This window comes from Corylus avellana, chromosome ca7 (genome assembly GCF_901000735.1).
Source record: "Corylus avellana chromosome ca7, CavTom2PMs-1.0".
Classification (NCBI taxonomy): Eukaryota; Viridiplantae; Streptophyta; class Magnoliopsida; order Fagales; family Betulaceae; genus Corylus; species Corylus avellana.
The window spans coordinates 11,714,147-11,730,597 of NC_081547.1; the positions used below are offsets into that span (position 1 = coordinate 11,714,147).

At 36.1% G+C, this 16,451-nt stretch overlaps 1 protein-coding gene across 1 annotated transcript; it reads right to left on the reverse strand.

The window, feature by feature from the left end:
• Positions 1 to 1,628: 1,628 nt before the first annotated feature.
• Positions 1,629 to 2,513, reverse strand: LOC132187763 (auxin-responsive protein SAUR78-like). The gene has a single exon (XM_059602186.1). The coding sequence runs from the start codon at positions 2,329 to 2,331 to the stop codon at positions 1,972 to 1,974; it is 360 nt and encodes a 119-aa protein (XP_059458169.1). The 5' UTR covers positions 2,332 to 2,513; the 3' UTR covers positions 1,629 to 1,971.
• Between the last annotated feature and the right edge of the window lie 13,938 nt (positions 2,514 to 16,451).

The following is a 16,451-nucleotide window of genomic DNA, read 5'->3' on the forward strand; positions in this document are numbered from 1 at the left end:
AATTACCAAAAATAATGCTGGAGCAAATTGAATCCGGTGGGCAAGACCCACGGTAACCGCACATCGTTTATTGGCGAACGCCCCACACATTCCGGCTCCAACTGGCTACTGCTTTGGTCCACCCAAGCGTTACAGACTTACAGTTAAGTCGGCATGCATATAAATTGGAAAACGACAAAGAAAGAAAGCCAATTAAAAAAAATTTTAAAAAAAAGCCCACCGATTTCATAATAATTACGTCCTTAATAACTAAGAATATCCATTTCCTTTATATATATATATATGATAAAGAAGAAGGAAAATGTGTTTGTGAGTGATATAATAAATAAATAAATAAATAAAAGGAAAATGATGAGAGGAATATGATAATAAAGTGTGGGTCACGTCATGTATGTTAGAGAAGCATCTTTATAACTACCCAATCATTTGCCAAATTGCCATCTTCTTAAACTAATCTTGTACTCCTCTTATTTCCCTCTGTCTGACAGCTTGCTTTCTTCTTTTAATCATTTATTTGCCTAACTCTTAACCCATTCAATTACCCATCTTGGTCATGTCCCAACAAAAACGTCACGCTTTAAAAGCGTATTTTGTTCGAAAAGAAATGGACGCAAGATGAATATTAGAATGCAAAGAAACGCTAATAATTGAACATAAGTGGCTGTAAATGGTAATTGTGTGACCAATTGGAGAAACACGAATGATTGAACATAAGTGGGGCGTAAATGGTAATTGTGTGACCAATTGGAGAAACACGGTAATTAGTTTAGGACTTTAATCGTACATCTTAAGTGAGAGGAAATTAAATTGGTATTTAATCTTATCTGAAAAGATGATTATGTCCAGCACCAATGTAATCAGAAATATAATTCTGTGGTGGGTAATCTATAATAGATTGACCATCTCCTCTCCTAGTGGTACAACCAAATTTGGGGGACCAGATTTTTCTAATCATCACATCAACAAAAACTACCCAATTCCATTTCGTTTTGCTTTTGCCAAAGTTTTTTCTTTCTTTTTTGGCCTTTGGGGTTTTCTTTAGTTGACCTGCACCGTCCGATACATGTCTTGTTGCAACCTACGTGCAGAAAAGGGAATCGTTTCTTGCTTCATCTTATCTTCTTTTTCTACCTTTTATTATTATTATTATTATTATTTATTTTATTTATCTTCAAAATGGAGAAACATGACTAAGAAGCCGGACTTCAAATAATAAAAATAAATTCAAGAGGCGGAGTTGCGGAGGCGAATGGGTTGTATGGTTTGAAAGAAGCTTTTTGTTAGAATATTAATTAATTATTAAATTATTTTTTTATTAGTTTAAGTTTTTTGGAATAATCGGTTATTTAATATGCTATTAAAATAAATGTCTTGACTTTGAACATTATATATATTGATTTATTCCTGATTTTCACTTTAAATGTATTAGAATATTAATTAATAGATTCCATTTTATCCTCATTTTAGTTTAAATGTTCTACTTGTTAGGTCATGAATTCAACCCATTTTCAATTTAAATATTGTAGTTCAATTTATGAGAAAAGAGTATTAAAATATTAATTAAATAATTAAATCAATACTTTTGTTATATATATATATATATATATAACCTGTTAGATATGATCAGGAAAAAAAAAGGGGAAAAGTTTGATTGAAAACAACTAGAAAATAACACAAACAATAAAATAAAGTGATTGCTCACCATAATATGGATCAAACCAATGGCTTGACAATTTCGATTATAATGATTAATGAACAATTAATAAGAAGCAGCCTAATCAAGTTCTTTAACATGATCATCAACATCCGCGTTAAAATGAAATGGGTCAATCCTCATCGATGGTGCCTCCAAACAATACAAACACAACTACTTGCTACCAACCCCGACTAACTATAATCTTTACAATTAATTCATTCATTCACCCATTCTTTCATACAACTTATCATCATCCCGGCCACCACAATAAAAATTCAGCAAGTACTGTAGAACTCAACAAGCTCATCCATGGAACCCAGCTGAGTCTCGGCGTTCTCAAGCATCCAAAGCAAGTGCTCGAACAGCACCACCTCGCAAGCAACCGCAACCCCGTCGTCAGTACCATCTTCGCCTGACTTGTCCACCAGCTCCTGGAAGAGAGGATGATCCACAATCTCAGACCTTACGAGGTATCGCCGCCGGGACTTCCCCACATAAACGGCGTGAAGCTCTTTCGAGGCCTCGTCGGATTCGTTTGCGGCGGCTATGGAGCTGGCGGTGCGGGTGAGCTTGGGGAATGACGGCCATTTCTTTATGGCTGACTTGAGCTTCGTCAGCTTTCCAACTTTTGCCATCTTCGAAGCTAGCTACTACTGTTTGATGAGATGTCTGAAAGAGTTTGATGGTTTTGGAGGGAGGGTTTTGTTGTGTGGAAAGGGTGGAGGAAGGTTCGTATATAAGGCCATGGAGGAGAGAGTGGCCCACTGTGTGAAACCAGCTAAGAATGAGATATGTTGGAGCAAAACCAGTTGCGCATTGTTTGGCGTCTGGTAAGAGTGGGAATACAGTCTATATACCCTTTACAATTATACTTGCTTTCTAGTGGAATAAGTACATAATTACCCCTTCCCAACCCCATAATTTATTTTATTTTATTATTTCTTTTAATTATTTGGGGGTGAGATAAGTAAGACCATCATGAGTCCATTACTTGTATTTATATGTGATTCTTTTTTATTAATTATCAGGGTTCAAGTCAGGTGCCTGGGGGGCAAAATCAGCACAAGTGGCTCAATATTAATATCTAACAATGACAATTTGATGTGTATGATGGAACAATTTCATTTTCTCTCTCTAAGAAACAACTAGAAGTGTCAATTCATGTTTGTGTGTCAGACTCCGATCGTGTTGAAGATGGGTATAAAACTATATAGGTCAACCCGAATCTGACCCATTTAATTAAATGAGTTAAAGTCTTTAACCCTAACTCGCTAATTTCATGTTGAATTTGTGTTGGGTTTGTAAGTCATGCCAAAATTTGTCAGCTCTAAAAGTTATGTGTTGAGACATGGGTACACGATATATATATGGATCAACCATAATCTGACTCATTTAATTAAACGGGTCAAGCCTTTCAATCGTAACCTATTAATTTTGTATTGAGTTCGTGTCAAAAATTGTCAATCTTACTTACAACATATCAGCTCTCTCTCTCTCTATATATAGAGAGAATTTCTAGGTACACCGTTCACTATTCTTATTCCTAAATATGAATAATTTTTGTTTTTCTTACTCTCTTAGAGGATGTATATATAGAAATAATAAATAAAAACATCCTTATAATTTTGTGATAGTAATTAAGGTGGGCATCCATACAAAGCAATGAAAACGTAAGGTAATTAAGCAATAAGGTAATCATATACATTGTAGGTGGTTGGTTTATTGTTCTTGTTCTTGTCCATTGTACGATCATTAACAGCAACGAAGCTATGTGTATAAGCTGTTGGTTGGTAAGCAGCCCACCAGCTTCCATCAGAAAAAACAAAAGGGATTTGTTTCCAACTGAGAAAGATTGTAAACTTGTCGTCTTTTATTCATACACCTTCCAAAAATTGTACTCACTTTTGTCTTTGCTTTTTAATAACGTTATTACTTTGGAATTTTTCTCTGCCACCAGTTTAGGTTTTTGATTTTTTCGATTTTACCATTTTCATTTCCTTTTTTTTTTTTTTCTGAATATATATATAGATTGTTTTCAATCACTCCACTGCCATATCATTGTGTAGATCCCGAGAACATGTATATATGAAATGAATACAAAGAAATCAACAATAAAAAACTCTACCCTTTTAGAGTTTTCTTCTATTATTTCCCTTTTAATTAGTAGACCTTGAAAACTTATATGAAAGCAAAACTAAAAACTTATATGTAAGAAGCCCATGCTACTAAAAAAAATATATACTTTTTCACATATTAAATAACACATGTCATTTTGTTAGAAGTTATGTTGTATGAGTTCCTACAATTCAATTTATAAGAAATTTCTATCTCAAACAGATTATTTGAAGGTGACGAAATTAAGGATAATATCTCATCCTTGGGTTTTCTATATATGCATTCTAATTGGGAGGATTCAGGGAAAAAAAAAAAAGAAAGAAAGAAAGGAAAAAGGTAATTATATAATTAAAGAGAGACAGAAAAACTTAGAACATGTGACATTGTTGGTGGTCCAATTGCCCCGTAAGAGGTTGAGCAAGTCCGAAACCCCAACAAGTAATTGTGGTCCAAAGAGTAGTTCTTCTCACCAACTTGGCTAGTTGGTTGGGGTACCAAATTGCAATCCACTCTTTATTTTTGTTTCTTATCCCATTTTCTTCTTCGTTTGGTACCCCAAGTGGTCTCCTTTTAATACGTGGGTCTCATCTAATTATGCCTTTGGTACGTTACTACAATGTTATAGGGGGAGGGGCTTTGTTCTTTGTCTTGAAATTGCCAATAATTTTGTCTTATAATTGAAATGTCAACGTTTGTTTCGAGATAAAATGTTTTTTTGAAAATGACTCTTTTTTAAAAAAAGAAAAAATCACTAGGTGTAAAATGGTTTACGATGAAAACGTAAATCATTTTTCACCGCTCACCCACACCCCTGAGCAGACAATTATGGAATGAGCAGATAATTGTAAGAGAACTCTTTATGAAGCCAATTTGTCTCAACAAGTCTTAGCAAGTGAGCGTTTTTTTTCCTGAGCAATTTTTGTTATATTGATTAATTATGGGCAAGGTTATGATTTTTTATTTTAGTATTTTAAGACCCTATATGGCACAACATAATGTGCATTGTAAATCACGAGCACAAGATCCTAATTAGACAATGTGGACATCTTTAAAGTTTTTATTAAATAACTAAAAAAAAAAAAAAACTAGTTCTAGTACTTCTTATCGCCTGATTTGTATTAATTATTTATCCATTGATTGATGATTGTGATATTATATTTGAGATGATTTATCACATGTGCATGGACAATTTATTTTGGAGTTTGTGATCTATATATGAAAATATATATATTATCATTGTTAGTTAATATGTACATATTATAACTAAACATACCTTTTAGCTTGATTTTTTTTTAGTTGTTTTATATTGTAAATAAAAGTTGATATTTAATTATTAGTTAATATGATGGAATAAAAACATAATGAACATATGTGAATTTTTCATATGTTGATTATGTTGCAATCCTCTCACATGGCATTGTCCCAATCTCGAGTATATACATGCATTGTTAGGCGTAGGGGGCATGTGCTTAAGAAAATGAGCTTATTGTGATGAATGTAATATATTCCGAGGGCATTGGATCACGTGTTAAACAAAATAAATAATTTTAGAGTAATCAAAGATTGAAAGAATCTATGTAAATTATTTGGAAACGAAGAGAAGGGAATAGCAGACAACCAAAGGAATAATAGGCGGACGAAGATTGCGATGTTCCATGTGTAGCGATCTTCATCTTCTCTGCAGGATCTCCACTCAACTACCATCACCTTATCACGGATCTCAATGTGCCTTTGATTCTAACCAAATCATCAACAACTTTTTTTTCTTAAAAAGAAAAAATCTTTTCCCAAAAAAATTGCTGTTCTTGTACATGATAAATGTTGAAACCCTAGTAGTTTTACCATGAAAAATCTTAATTAATGTCTCTTTTTTTTTATTTTTTTTTTTTATGATAAGATTGTATATATCCTAACTATTATCGGTCTGAAGTGCTAGTAATTTGAGTAGATAATGTGAAGAATCTCATATTTAAATCTATTTGTCTAAATAAATTTTAAAATATTGTCCGGTCACCTATTAAGAAGGTAGATCCCATATGAAGTTTTCAACATTATCTATCCGGCCCGATCGCTAACATTCGGGCAGGTAATTGTTGTGAATCAAAGTCCATAAATTCTATTCTTTCTCTAATATTTATGGACCATAGTTTCCTTTGGATATTATTAATTTTTTTCGTATAAATAAAGACCATTTCAACATGCTTACACAACATTGTATCATAGAGATAGTTGGCAAGGATGAAAGTGACGGCTAATTAAGCATGGTAGACTTAGAAGAAGGGACTAAAGTGAAGTTAAAAAATATATATTTACATTTATTTTAGGTAAACTGTATTAAATTTTAATATAATATAATATTAATTAATTATTGATACCGCCTCTGGAAGCACAAGATCCTAACTCCACTATCGGCTTCGCGGTTGAATGATGTGTATGAGTGTGGTTGAAACAAAAACAAAATCAACCCAAGTGAGTGAAAGGTTACAGCTTTTTAGAAAATCTCACTTAGTACAAAAATAGCGAAGGAGGGAAATCTTTACAAACATTAAGAGGGGGAAAGTTTCGATGACTCTCAACAAAAACCTACTTCACTCAGAAGGGAGAAGGGAGACGCAAGAACTTAAGGTTCTAACCGTTCTATAAGGTATTTTCGTGTTCAGCAACTCTAAATGATCTAATGAGCATCTCATTCTATTTAAAGAAGATGAATGGGTAAAGCTGAAATTTTGTTGGAAAAAAAAAAAAAAACACACACACACACACAAATCATTCAGGGTATTTTGGCCATAACTTTTTATCCCAAGCTCCACAAGGGTGGAAGTAGCTATTCATCCCCCAAAAATTTTTAAGAATTTCATTTAGATACCATTTTGATATAAGAGGTATGCAATATTTATGTCTTTGTCCCCCCTCAATTTCCGCCTTCGTCCCCCCTTCATAGATGAGAATATTTGAAAGAAGATGATAAGCCATGGGAGATGGAGGATTGTAGAGGCTATGGAGGAGAAATACTCGAGAGATTGAGGGAAAGAAACAGGGAGAGAGAGAGAGAGAATGCAGAGGAGTTTGGGACCTTTTTTTTGGTTGTTTTGTTTGGCTTATTGGAGTGGAGAAATGGCTAGAAGCCTAGAACACACTAGAAGAATCTGGGCAGATTAAACAAAATAAGGAAAGAGTAGGTTGGCCTTTGCCTAGGCAAATAGAGAAGAAAAAAAATACACACAAATGAATGTGACTCGGATTCAAAAAGAAGAACGTGTGTGGATATGATTCAACCCAAACAAATATTCTACGATTAAAAAAAGAAAAGAAATGTTAGGTATTTTTTTGTGTTCCGGTAGTCCTAAGTGAATATTATTTTTTTAAAATCATATGAAAAAAATGAGGACCAATTTTTTTTATTTTGGGTAAAGTTCACATACCCTCCTCAAACTATTACCCAATTGACAACGTGTTTCTCTTAAACTTTAATCACATTAACGTTCTCCAAACTACCAAAACATTGTCAATGCCCCTCCCCCCAAGACTAGCAATACATCAAAACGCTCTATAGATTTCTCAATAAGACAAAAATACCTATAAATTAAAAAAAAAAAATGATTTTTAAAAAAAAACAAAAATTTTAATTTAAAATAATATTTAAAAAAATTTTAATTTTTTTTTTTAAACGAAATTTTATTTTAAAACTATTTTATTTAGTTTTAAAAAAACAAAAAATTTTATTTTATTAAAACTTAAAAATTTAATTTTTTTTAAACTTAAATTTTATTTAAATAAAAAATAAAAAATAAAAATAAAAATAAAAAACGAAAATTTTCAATTTTTATATAAAAAATAAAAAAAAAATCGAAATTTTTTTAATTTTTTTCTTATAATTTTTTTTAAAAAAATTTTACTAAGGGTAATTTCATCACTGGGGGAACATTAACAATTTTTGGTAGTTTGGGGGGAACATTGTCACAATTGAAAGTTTGGAGGGGACATTGTCAATTGAGTGGTAGTTTGAGGGGGTTATGTGGATTTTCCACTTTTATTTTTATTTTTTGTACTTTTATTTTTCACATTGACTAAGAAAGGGCATAGCATGGAATTGATGGCTATGACCTTTCTTTTCCAATTTTTTCCTTTGTCTTTCTAAATCTTAAATTCTTCATTTGAACCTATTTCAAAATATCTCCAAGTCTTCATCTTAAAGAACAAATGAGCTAAAAACGGTGTGAGAGAGAGAGAGATAACGATGAACGGTTCATCATGATCCACTTGTGCTGATGGATGACTTGCGAGCACATCCCCAGCCTTTGCGGCTGAACCAACTCCCCACAAGGCCATGCCTCGACCGGACCAACCTAAACCACTCCATTAAGAACCACTGCGCTAGTGAAGCCGAAACACCAACTGTGTGTGCCTTATTCTCTCTCTGTTAAGATCTTAGTACTGTCCCCCACATAACAAAACCTAGTTTCGCCCCTAGAGCTCCAAATGATGCAAATTCAATGTAACTGAAACCTAATTCCCTGACAACAACTTTGTATCTCACAAGCTTCTTCAAATTCGGGTATTTGCTATGTCAAAAATGGCTCACAAGTTCTGAAAACACTGCAATTTCATCATGACAAAAATCCTCTTATCATGACCAAAATTCTGCTAATTTACTACCTAATTAGTGATTTCATCGGTAACTCATCATGAAGATATGATGATGTCCAGAAATAGCCTAGGGACATTAGAACTATAGGTTTTGATATTTCAATGTAAAATGCTATCATGTTCTTTTCATTGGTATGTACTGAATTTATACACATGCTTTGGAGAGATTACAAAGGAAAATAATATACAAAATAAATGAGGAATGATATATAGAATAAATGAGATTGCTAAAATATAATGATTGCTTTCATTTTCCTTCCTTGGAGAGCATTAGCTGTTGGCTGATTTGATTTGCTGTAAATACTTGATTCCAGTTGCCTTGTTGAGTATATAGCCGTTTCCATGGTTTCTTTGTGAGGCTTGTTGGATTTAATGGTGATTGGTTCATTACGCCCCCGCAAGCGAGACACATGGCACACGACGTTGAGTTTGGTTCGCATAGGAGAGAAAGGAGAGAAAGTTGTGGGTTTAATAAAGATGTTTGCGAGGTTGTCTTTGCTAGAGATGAAGCGAACGACTAGGGTGTTGGAGAAAACTTTATCGCGGACAAAATGGAAGTCGATTTCAATGAGTTTGGTGCGGGCATGGAAGGCAGGATTGGTACATAAGTAGGTGGTGCCAATATTATTGCACCAGAGTGTGGGGAGATGGGGGAGAAATATACTAAGGTCACGAAGTAGGGATTGGAGCCAGATAAGTTCAGTGGTGGTGATGGCGAGGGTGAGATATTTAGATTCAGTGCTTGAGCGGGCAATGGTGCGATGTTTGCGAGAGGACCAAGAAATAAGGTTGGGACCAAGGAAGACACAAAAACCACCGGTGTATTTTATGTCATCGGGGCAACCGACCTAGTCAGCGTCAGAGTAAGCTTGAAGGGTACGGAGGAGGAGTCCATAGGTGATGGTGAATTTGAGGTAGCGGAGGATGCGCTTCACAGCTTGAAGGTGGAGAAAGGTGGGTCGGTGTATAAATTGAGAAACTTTGTTGACAGCAAAGGAGATGCTGGGATGAGTGAGGGAGAGATATTGGTGGGCATCAACAAGACTTTGGTATGAGGAGGGGTCATTGAGCGGATCCCTAGAGAGTAACGATAGGGTATGTGCGGTGGACATAGGTGACTTGACAGGTTTAGCATCAGACATGTTGCTTTTGCAGAGGAGATCCAGAATGTAATGTTGTTGAGAGAGAATAAGTCTATTAGGTGCAGAAATGGCTTCCATGCCGAGAAAGAAATGAAGAGGACCGAGGTCTTTTATGGCAAAGTCAACTTTGAGTGATTGCAGGAGGGAAGTGGTCCCATGAGGAGTAGAACTAGTGATGAGGATTTCGTCGACATAGATGACGACGTGGGTAGTATTCAGAGAGGTGCAACAAGTAAATAAGGAGGTGTCGGAACGAGACCCGACAAAACCAAGCTCAAGAAGTCGATCACCAAGGCGAGAACCAAGCACGTGGAGCTTGTTTCAAACCATACAAAGCCTATAACTTGCAAACATGAATGGGGTATTGGGGATGAAGAAAACCAAGGGGCTGAGCCATATAGACGTCTTCAGATAACCATCCATGGAGAAAAGCATTTTTACATCAATCTGGCGAATGGGCCAGCCGAAGGAAATGGCCAGAGAGAGAACAAGGCAAATGGTGGTGGGCTTGACCACTCGACTATAGGTCTCTCCATAGTCAATGCCGGGTTGCTGGTGAAAGCCGTTGGTGACAAGTCGGGCTTTGTAGTGATCAATGGTTCCGTTAGCTTTGCGTTTGAGACGAAAAACCCATTTGCAGCCAACGATGTTGGTATTGGCGGTGGGAGGAACAAGGTTCCAAGTGCCGTTACTAAGTAATGCATCAAATTCTGTGTTCATAGCAACACGCCAAGCTGGATGTTGAGCAGTAGAGGAATAGGAGGTAGGTTTGACATCATCGGAACATGTGGAGGCAATGAGTGCCTTTGGGAGAGGATACCAGATGAGTCCCTCTGGGAGATTTTTAAGCTTGAAGATGTTGTTCTTGGAGCAAGTTTGCATGGCATGTTGTCGTTGGGGGGGAGCTGGTGGAGTAGTCTCCGTGGGTGCAACTTGTGTACAAGAAGGAGAGATAATGTTAGTAGGAGTAGGTGCTAATGGGGAGGGGGGAGTTACCTCGACAAAGGTGGCAGGTAGGGATGGAGGTGAGAATTGAACTAGTGTGGGAGTGGGGTTGCGCAGGGGATTGTTGGAAGGTGGGGAGGGGATTGAGGGAGGGGATAGAGGAGATTCTGTTGAAGGGGTGGATCCAAGGAGGAAGGAGAGGGTCAAGAAAAGGGAAAGGAAGATTCATCAAAGATGACATGACGGGAGATATACAGACAGCCGGAGGGAAGATTGAGACATTTATAGCCATGATCCAAGGAAAATGCATTACGCGGATCAATAATCCAATTTGCGTCGGTTGTATGGCCGTAGGTGGGGCTAGCATGCACATCCAAAACTGCGTAAGAAGGAGTAGTTTCGGCGAAGGTTAGGGGTGGGCAGATTAACCGGTTACCGATTACCGACCGTCTACCGGTTTCGACCGAACCGATATTAACCGTAACCAATATGCCGATATCCTTATTGGTTAAAAAATTTATACCAGAATTTTTATCGGTCCGATCCGGTCTGGTTAAGTATATGTTATCGATTAACCGGTTTAACCGATAAGAACCGGTAGTGGGTTAAACCAAAAGGTCCAAAACGACGCCGTTTGGTAGGTTTGGTTTAGTAGGTTAAATTCCTAATTTCCTTTCATCGAAGTTCGAATGACTCGAACCCTAAGCCACTATAAGCGCCTCTCTTGCCTGACTCAAACCCTAAGCCGTTGGCCGGTTGCTCACTTGCTACGATTGCCTCAGCCTATTCACCCAAATCCATTCGTCCCAATACCCCAAACCAAACCACTACACCTTCTACGCTGCTATCACTGCCTGCGCGAATCTTCGGGAGACCAAATTTGAAAACCAGCTCCACGCCCGTGCTGTTTCTCTTTGTGGAAACAATCAGAAACTCCTGAATTTCTCGGAGTCTCGGTGACTCACAGGTAAACCGTAAACTCTTGAATTTTCTTTTCTTTCTTTTTTAATTTTTTTTTCTTTTGTTGTTTTCTTATCTGGCGTCTTTGACCCTCAGGCTGTGCACTGTTTGTGAATTAGTTCAGTTCACTTCCAATTTTCGGCTTCCCACCAAATCAAGCTCTGATTCTTAATCTCAAGCTCTCAGCCCTCGCTTCAGGTAACAAAATCGTTTATGAATTATGCTCAATAGTTTGGAAAATCTTTGGTTGTTGGTTGAGATTTAGAATGGGTATTTCAGTGTTGTGTTTTGATATTATTTCGTTGTTGATTTGTTGGCGGTTGAGAATGGGAAAACTTTTCTTGGCTTATTTTATGGTACCCACGGGTTCACTGGATAACACATTACACAATCATCTTGATTTGCACCATTAAGTGAAAAACTCAGTTTTATGAACACCATAAATCAGCACATTTAGCTAATTAAAACCAACCATTAGTTTGAGTTTTAGTCATAACCCATAGGTCAGACATTGTTAGATTAGCTAATTAAAATCAACCATTACTTTTTACTTCAGAAGTTCGTATGGCTACACCTCAACCTTCGACATCAGTTAGTGCTTCTTGTCCCATAGGCATAGATGATGAAGAAACCTTTGATAAAGACACCTTTGATGATATTGATGAATCTGCTGAGTTGGACACCCAAGGGATTAGATGTGCTGGTTCTAGGGGTTCTAGGGGAGCATCTCATGGTCGTACTCGTGGTCGATGACCCCCAATTCCTTGTAAAAAAAGATTAAGAACAGAAAGATCTTCAATATGGGACTATTTTACTAAAGATATAAATAGTTCTGAAGATGCTCCTATTGCAAGTTGTAACTATTGTGGGGTTCAGTATAACTGTCATGGTACAAAAAATGGCACCTTTAGCATGTTGTTCCCTTTAGAAAATGCCAAAAGTACAAGAGCTTAAAAGTAAAAACAGATAGCTCTCAATCTAAGTTCACTTTTATAGCCGAGCAGAGTCAAGGTGATGGTAGTATTGGTAATAACCTAATTGTTGGTAAGTATTCTTAAAAACTTATTAGGGAGACACTTTGTGAAATGATCATTGTTGATGAATTTCTCTTTTCAATTGTGAAGAAGAAAGGTGTTAAGAAAATTTTTAGGGTTCTTAAGCCTCGTTTTAAGCTTCCTTCTCGCTATATAGTGATGAAGGATTATGTTAAGTTGTTTATGACCAAAAAAAATAATAATCAAAAAGAAGTTGTTGGTGGCTGGTTAAAGGGTTTGTTTGACAACTGACACTTGGACTTCGATTCAAAATATGAATTACATGGTTGTAACGGGACATTTCATTGACTTTACTTGGAAATATCACAAAAGAATATTGGCATTTCGCCAAGTGTCGGGTCACAAGGCAATAACGATTATTATGGAAATAAAGCAATGTTTGGTGGAATGGGGGATTACCCGTGTGTTGGCGATAACACTTGACAATGCAAGTGCTAATGATAAAGCAATTAGTGAGTTTAGTAAAAGAAATATGTCCAATAACGATGTTATTTATCGCCATGAGTTTGTTCATGTAAGGTATTGTGCACATGTTCTAAATTTAATTGTGAATGAGGGTGTGAAGGATGCACATGATTCAATTGAAAGGGTCTGAAATATGGTGAAGTATGTGAAGGGATCCCCCCAAAGACTAGCCCTCTTTAAGCCTTGTATAGAAAGGAAGAATCTTGGGTGTCGATCTTTCTTGACTCTTGATGTTTCCACTAGATTGAACTCTACTTATACCATGTTGAAGGCGACACAAAAGTATGAAAGGGCATTTAATCTTATGTTAGATGAAGATGCAAATTTTTTACATTATTTGAATGATAATAGTGGAGGGAGGGATGTGTTGGGGGTTCCAAATGAAGATGATTGGAATAAGGTTCGACACATTGTTAAATTCTTGCGTGTGTTTTATGACGAAACAATTCAGATGTCGGGTTCCTTGTACTCAACTTCCAACTTGTTTTTTGGTATTCTCCAAAATGTTTATCATTGTTTGGACAAGTATTGTGAAAGTGATGATTATTCATTGAGTAACATGGCAATGCAAATGCAAGTGAAATATGATAAGTATTGGGGAAATTTTTTAGCTATTAACCCCTTGTTGTTTGTTGCTTCTATGCTTGATCCACGTTACAAGATATCCGTCTTGGAATTTTGGTTCGAGACGAATGTGGGTCTAGTAAAAGCAAAAGAAATTGTTGAGAAATTAAAGAGTGTCTTGGGCCGGTTATATGAACAATATGCTAAGAATGAAAGTGGGGCTAGGTTTGGAAATGGAGAGCGTAATTGCACAAGTTCCAAAGGTGTGGGTGTGGGTACTAATAAGAAAGATGAATTAGCTATTTACCATTCATTTCGGGCGTCCAAAAATATGATGATATATCAAACAGAGATAGAGCAATATTGTACAGAAAAGGTCGAGACACCAAGTGCCAACTTTGATATTTTAATGTGGTGGAGGGTAAATAAGGTAAAGTTTCCGGTTCTCGCTGAGATAGCATGGGTCCTGGCAATTCCACTTACTTCTGTTGCTTCTAAGTTGACGTTTAGCACCGAAGGTCGCATCATAGATCCTTTTCGGAGTCTTCCTTTTCGGAGTTCTTTGACTTCGAAAACAATGGAAGCTCTTATTTGTTGTCAAAATTGGTTTAGATCTTCTCCCAATTTTCAGTATGGTGAGTCACTCTTACCTGATATTGAAGATGAAGAAAGCTACAAGCTTGAGTCGGGGTAATATTTGTTAATTTCAAATTTATTCATTGTTCTAATTATTTGATTAAATTATTTTTACTAATCCTTTAAAAAATTTATTGTGGTAGAAATTCTGTCTAATTCCCTCACATTTGACACGGACTAAGGCTTGATGGATGAACTTTGCGGGGTGATGTTTTGTTTAAAGTATTTTGTAAGTTTTTTGCATCTTATTTTTTTCTTATTTGATATTTATTTCTTACTCTTTAATATTAATTACTAATAGCGATTCACTTTATTTATGTTTTGATTTGTTGGATTATTGAAGGAAGCACATTTAAGGAATTGAAGATAATCCATGTTTGAGGTGGCTCATAGAAATTATTGTGTAACCGTGTTGATGTTGATGTTGATGTTTATCCATATTGATCACTATTTTTACGTTTTTTCGCTTTTATATTTGTGTAATGGTGTTGCCCATGACTTATTTTCCTTTTACTAAGTGACTTTAATTAGTTAATACTTTGTTTATTATTCATTAATGAATTTTATTTTAATTTGGGTTTGGGTAGGTTTGATTTTTTTTTTAGTGATGGCATTAGATAGGATTTCTTTGCCTTTGGTGAAAGCATTTTTCATTAACTAGTTTTGCTAGTCTAATTAGCATTCATTATGTTAATTAGTCAATTTGCTTTGGAAAAATGTATTTTATAATATAAAAAAAGTTGTGGTGATTCAATATAAAAAAACTTCAATTTTTAGCCCAAAAAACAAATATTTGGGCCCTAAAATAACTCATTTTTAATAAGTTATTTTAGCCCAACAAAAAGTATTTTGGCTCTCAAAAGTAAAAAAAAAAACTCATTTTTTGCCCAACAAAATAAATCAATATAAAGCTCACGGTTAACCGATTTAACCAGTTTAACCGTATACCATTATAACCAATAATTTTGGTTAAAATTCTTATTGGTCTGGTATCAGTTAATCGTTTAACCGAAAATTATTGGTTAATAACCGATAAGAGCCAAAATCGGACTGTTTTGACCAATACCCAGGCCTAATGAAGGTTAAAGAGCTTTTGAAAGGGAGAGAGGTTTTGCATGACTGGAGTGGGTAATCTGTTGATAAGATAAGCGGCAGTTTGGAAAGCCTCAACCCAATAGGTGAGGGGAGCAAAGGCATGAGCTAGGAGAGTAAGGCCAATTTCGAAGATGTGGCGGTGTTTACGTTCCACAGACCCATTTTGTTCATGGGAGTGAGGGCACGTTAATCGATTGTGGATGACGTGAGAGGAAAAAAGATGGCTTAATTTTTGAAATTTGCAACCGCCATCGGTTTGGATGGATTTAATTTTGCGGTCAAATAAGTGTTCGACATAAGCCTGAAAGTTAGGAAAAATAGTAAAAAATCATATTTGCACTCAATAGGTTATAACCAAGAGAATTTACTATATTGGTCAACAAAAATGACATAATAGCGTGCACCATTATTAGATAAAATAGGGGAAGGTCCCCGAACATCATAAAAAACTAATTCGAGTGGATCATGAGATGGGTGATTAGATAAGGAAAAAGGATACTGGTGACTTTTGGTGACTTTTGCTACGACGACAGGAGGGGCAAAGTGGTAGCTTCTTATTAGACATGACAGGTAGGTGACATTGAGACACAACTTGAGGAAGTATTCGATTAGTAGGATGACCAAGACACGTGCCAATCATGATAAGAAGCATGTTCACTCGATAAAACACTAGGTGGTGCAGTAGATGGAGAAGGGGACCATTGATAAAGTCCATTTTTACTCGGGCCTTTGTGTAGAATCTTTCCGGAGATGCAATCCTTAACAAAAAAACACGAAGGGTGAAATTCCATAAAAGCATTATTATCCAAAGTAATTTTTGAACAGATAATAATTTTTTTGTAATTTTTGGAACGTGTAAAACATTACGTAAAATAAAATTAGGTTGAACGAGAGTAGAAGTGCCAATATTTTTGATGGGGAGGTGGGTACCATTGCCCACTTGAATTTGATTGGGGCCATCATACTCTTCCGATTGAAGGTTCAATTGATTTGGATCGGAGGTGACGTGGTGAGAAGCGCCAGTGTTGGGATACCAATTCAGGTCCCGAGTGTGAGATGGAGTAGCCATTGCATGATATACTGTCAGATTTGGGCCAAGAGCCTGATAGGCTTGATTGAATCGATTGTAAC

What these genes read in the sequence shown, in the direction of transcription:
- LOC132187763 (XM_059602186.1), bottom strand. Translation starts at nt 2,331, where the DNA reads ATGGCAAAAGTTGGAAAGCTGACGAAGCTCAAGTCAGCCATAAAGAAA.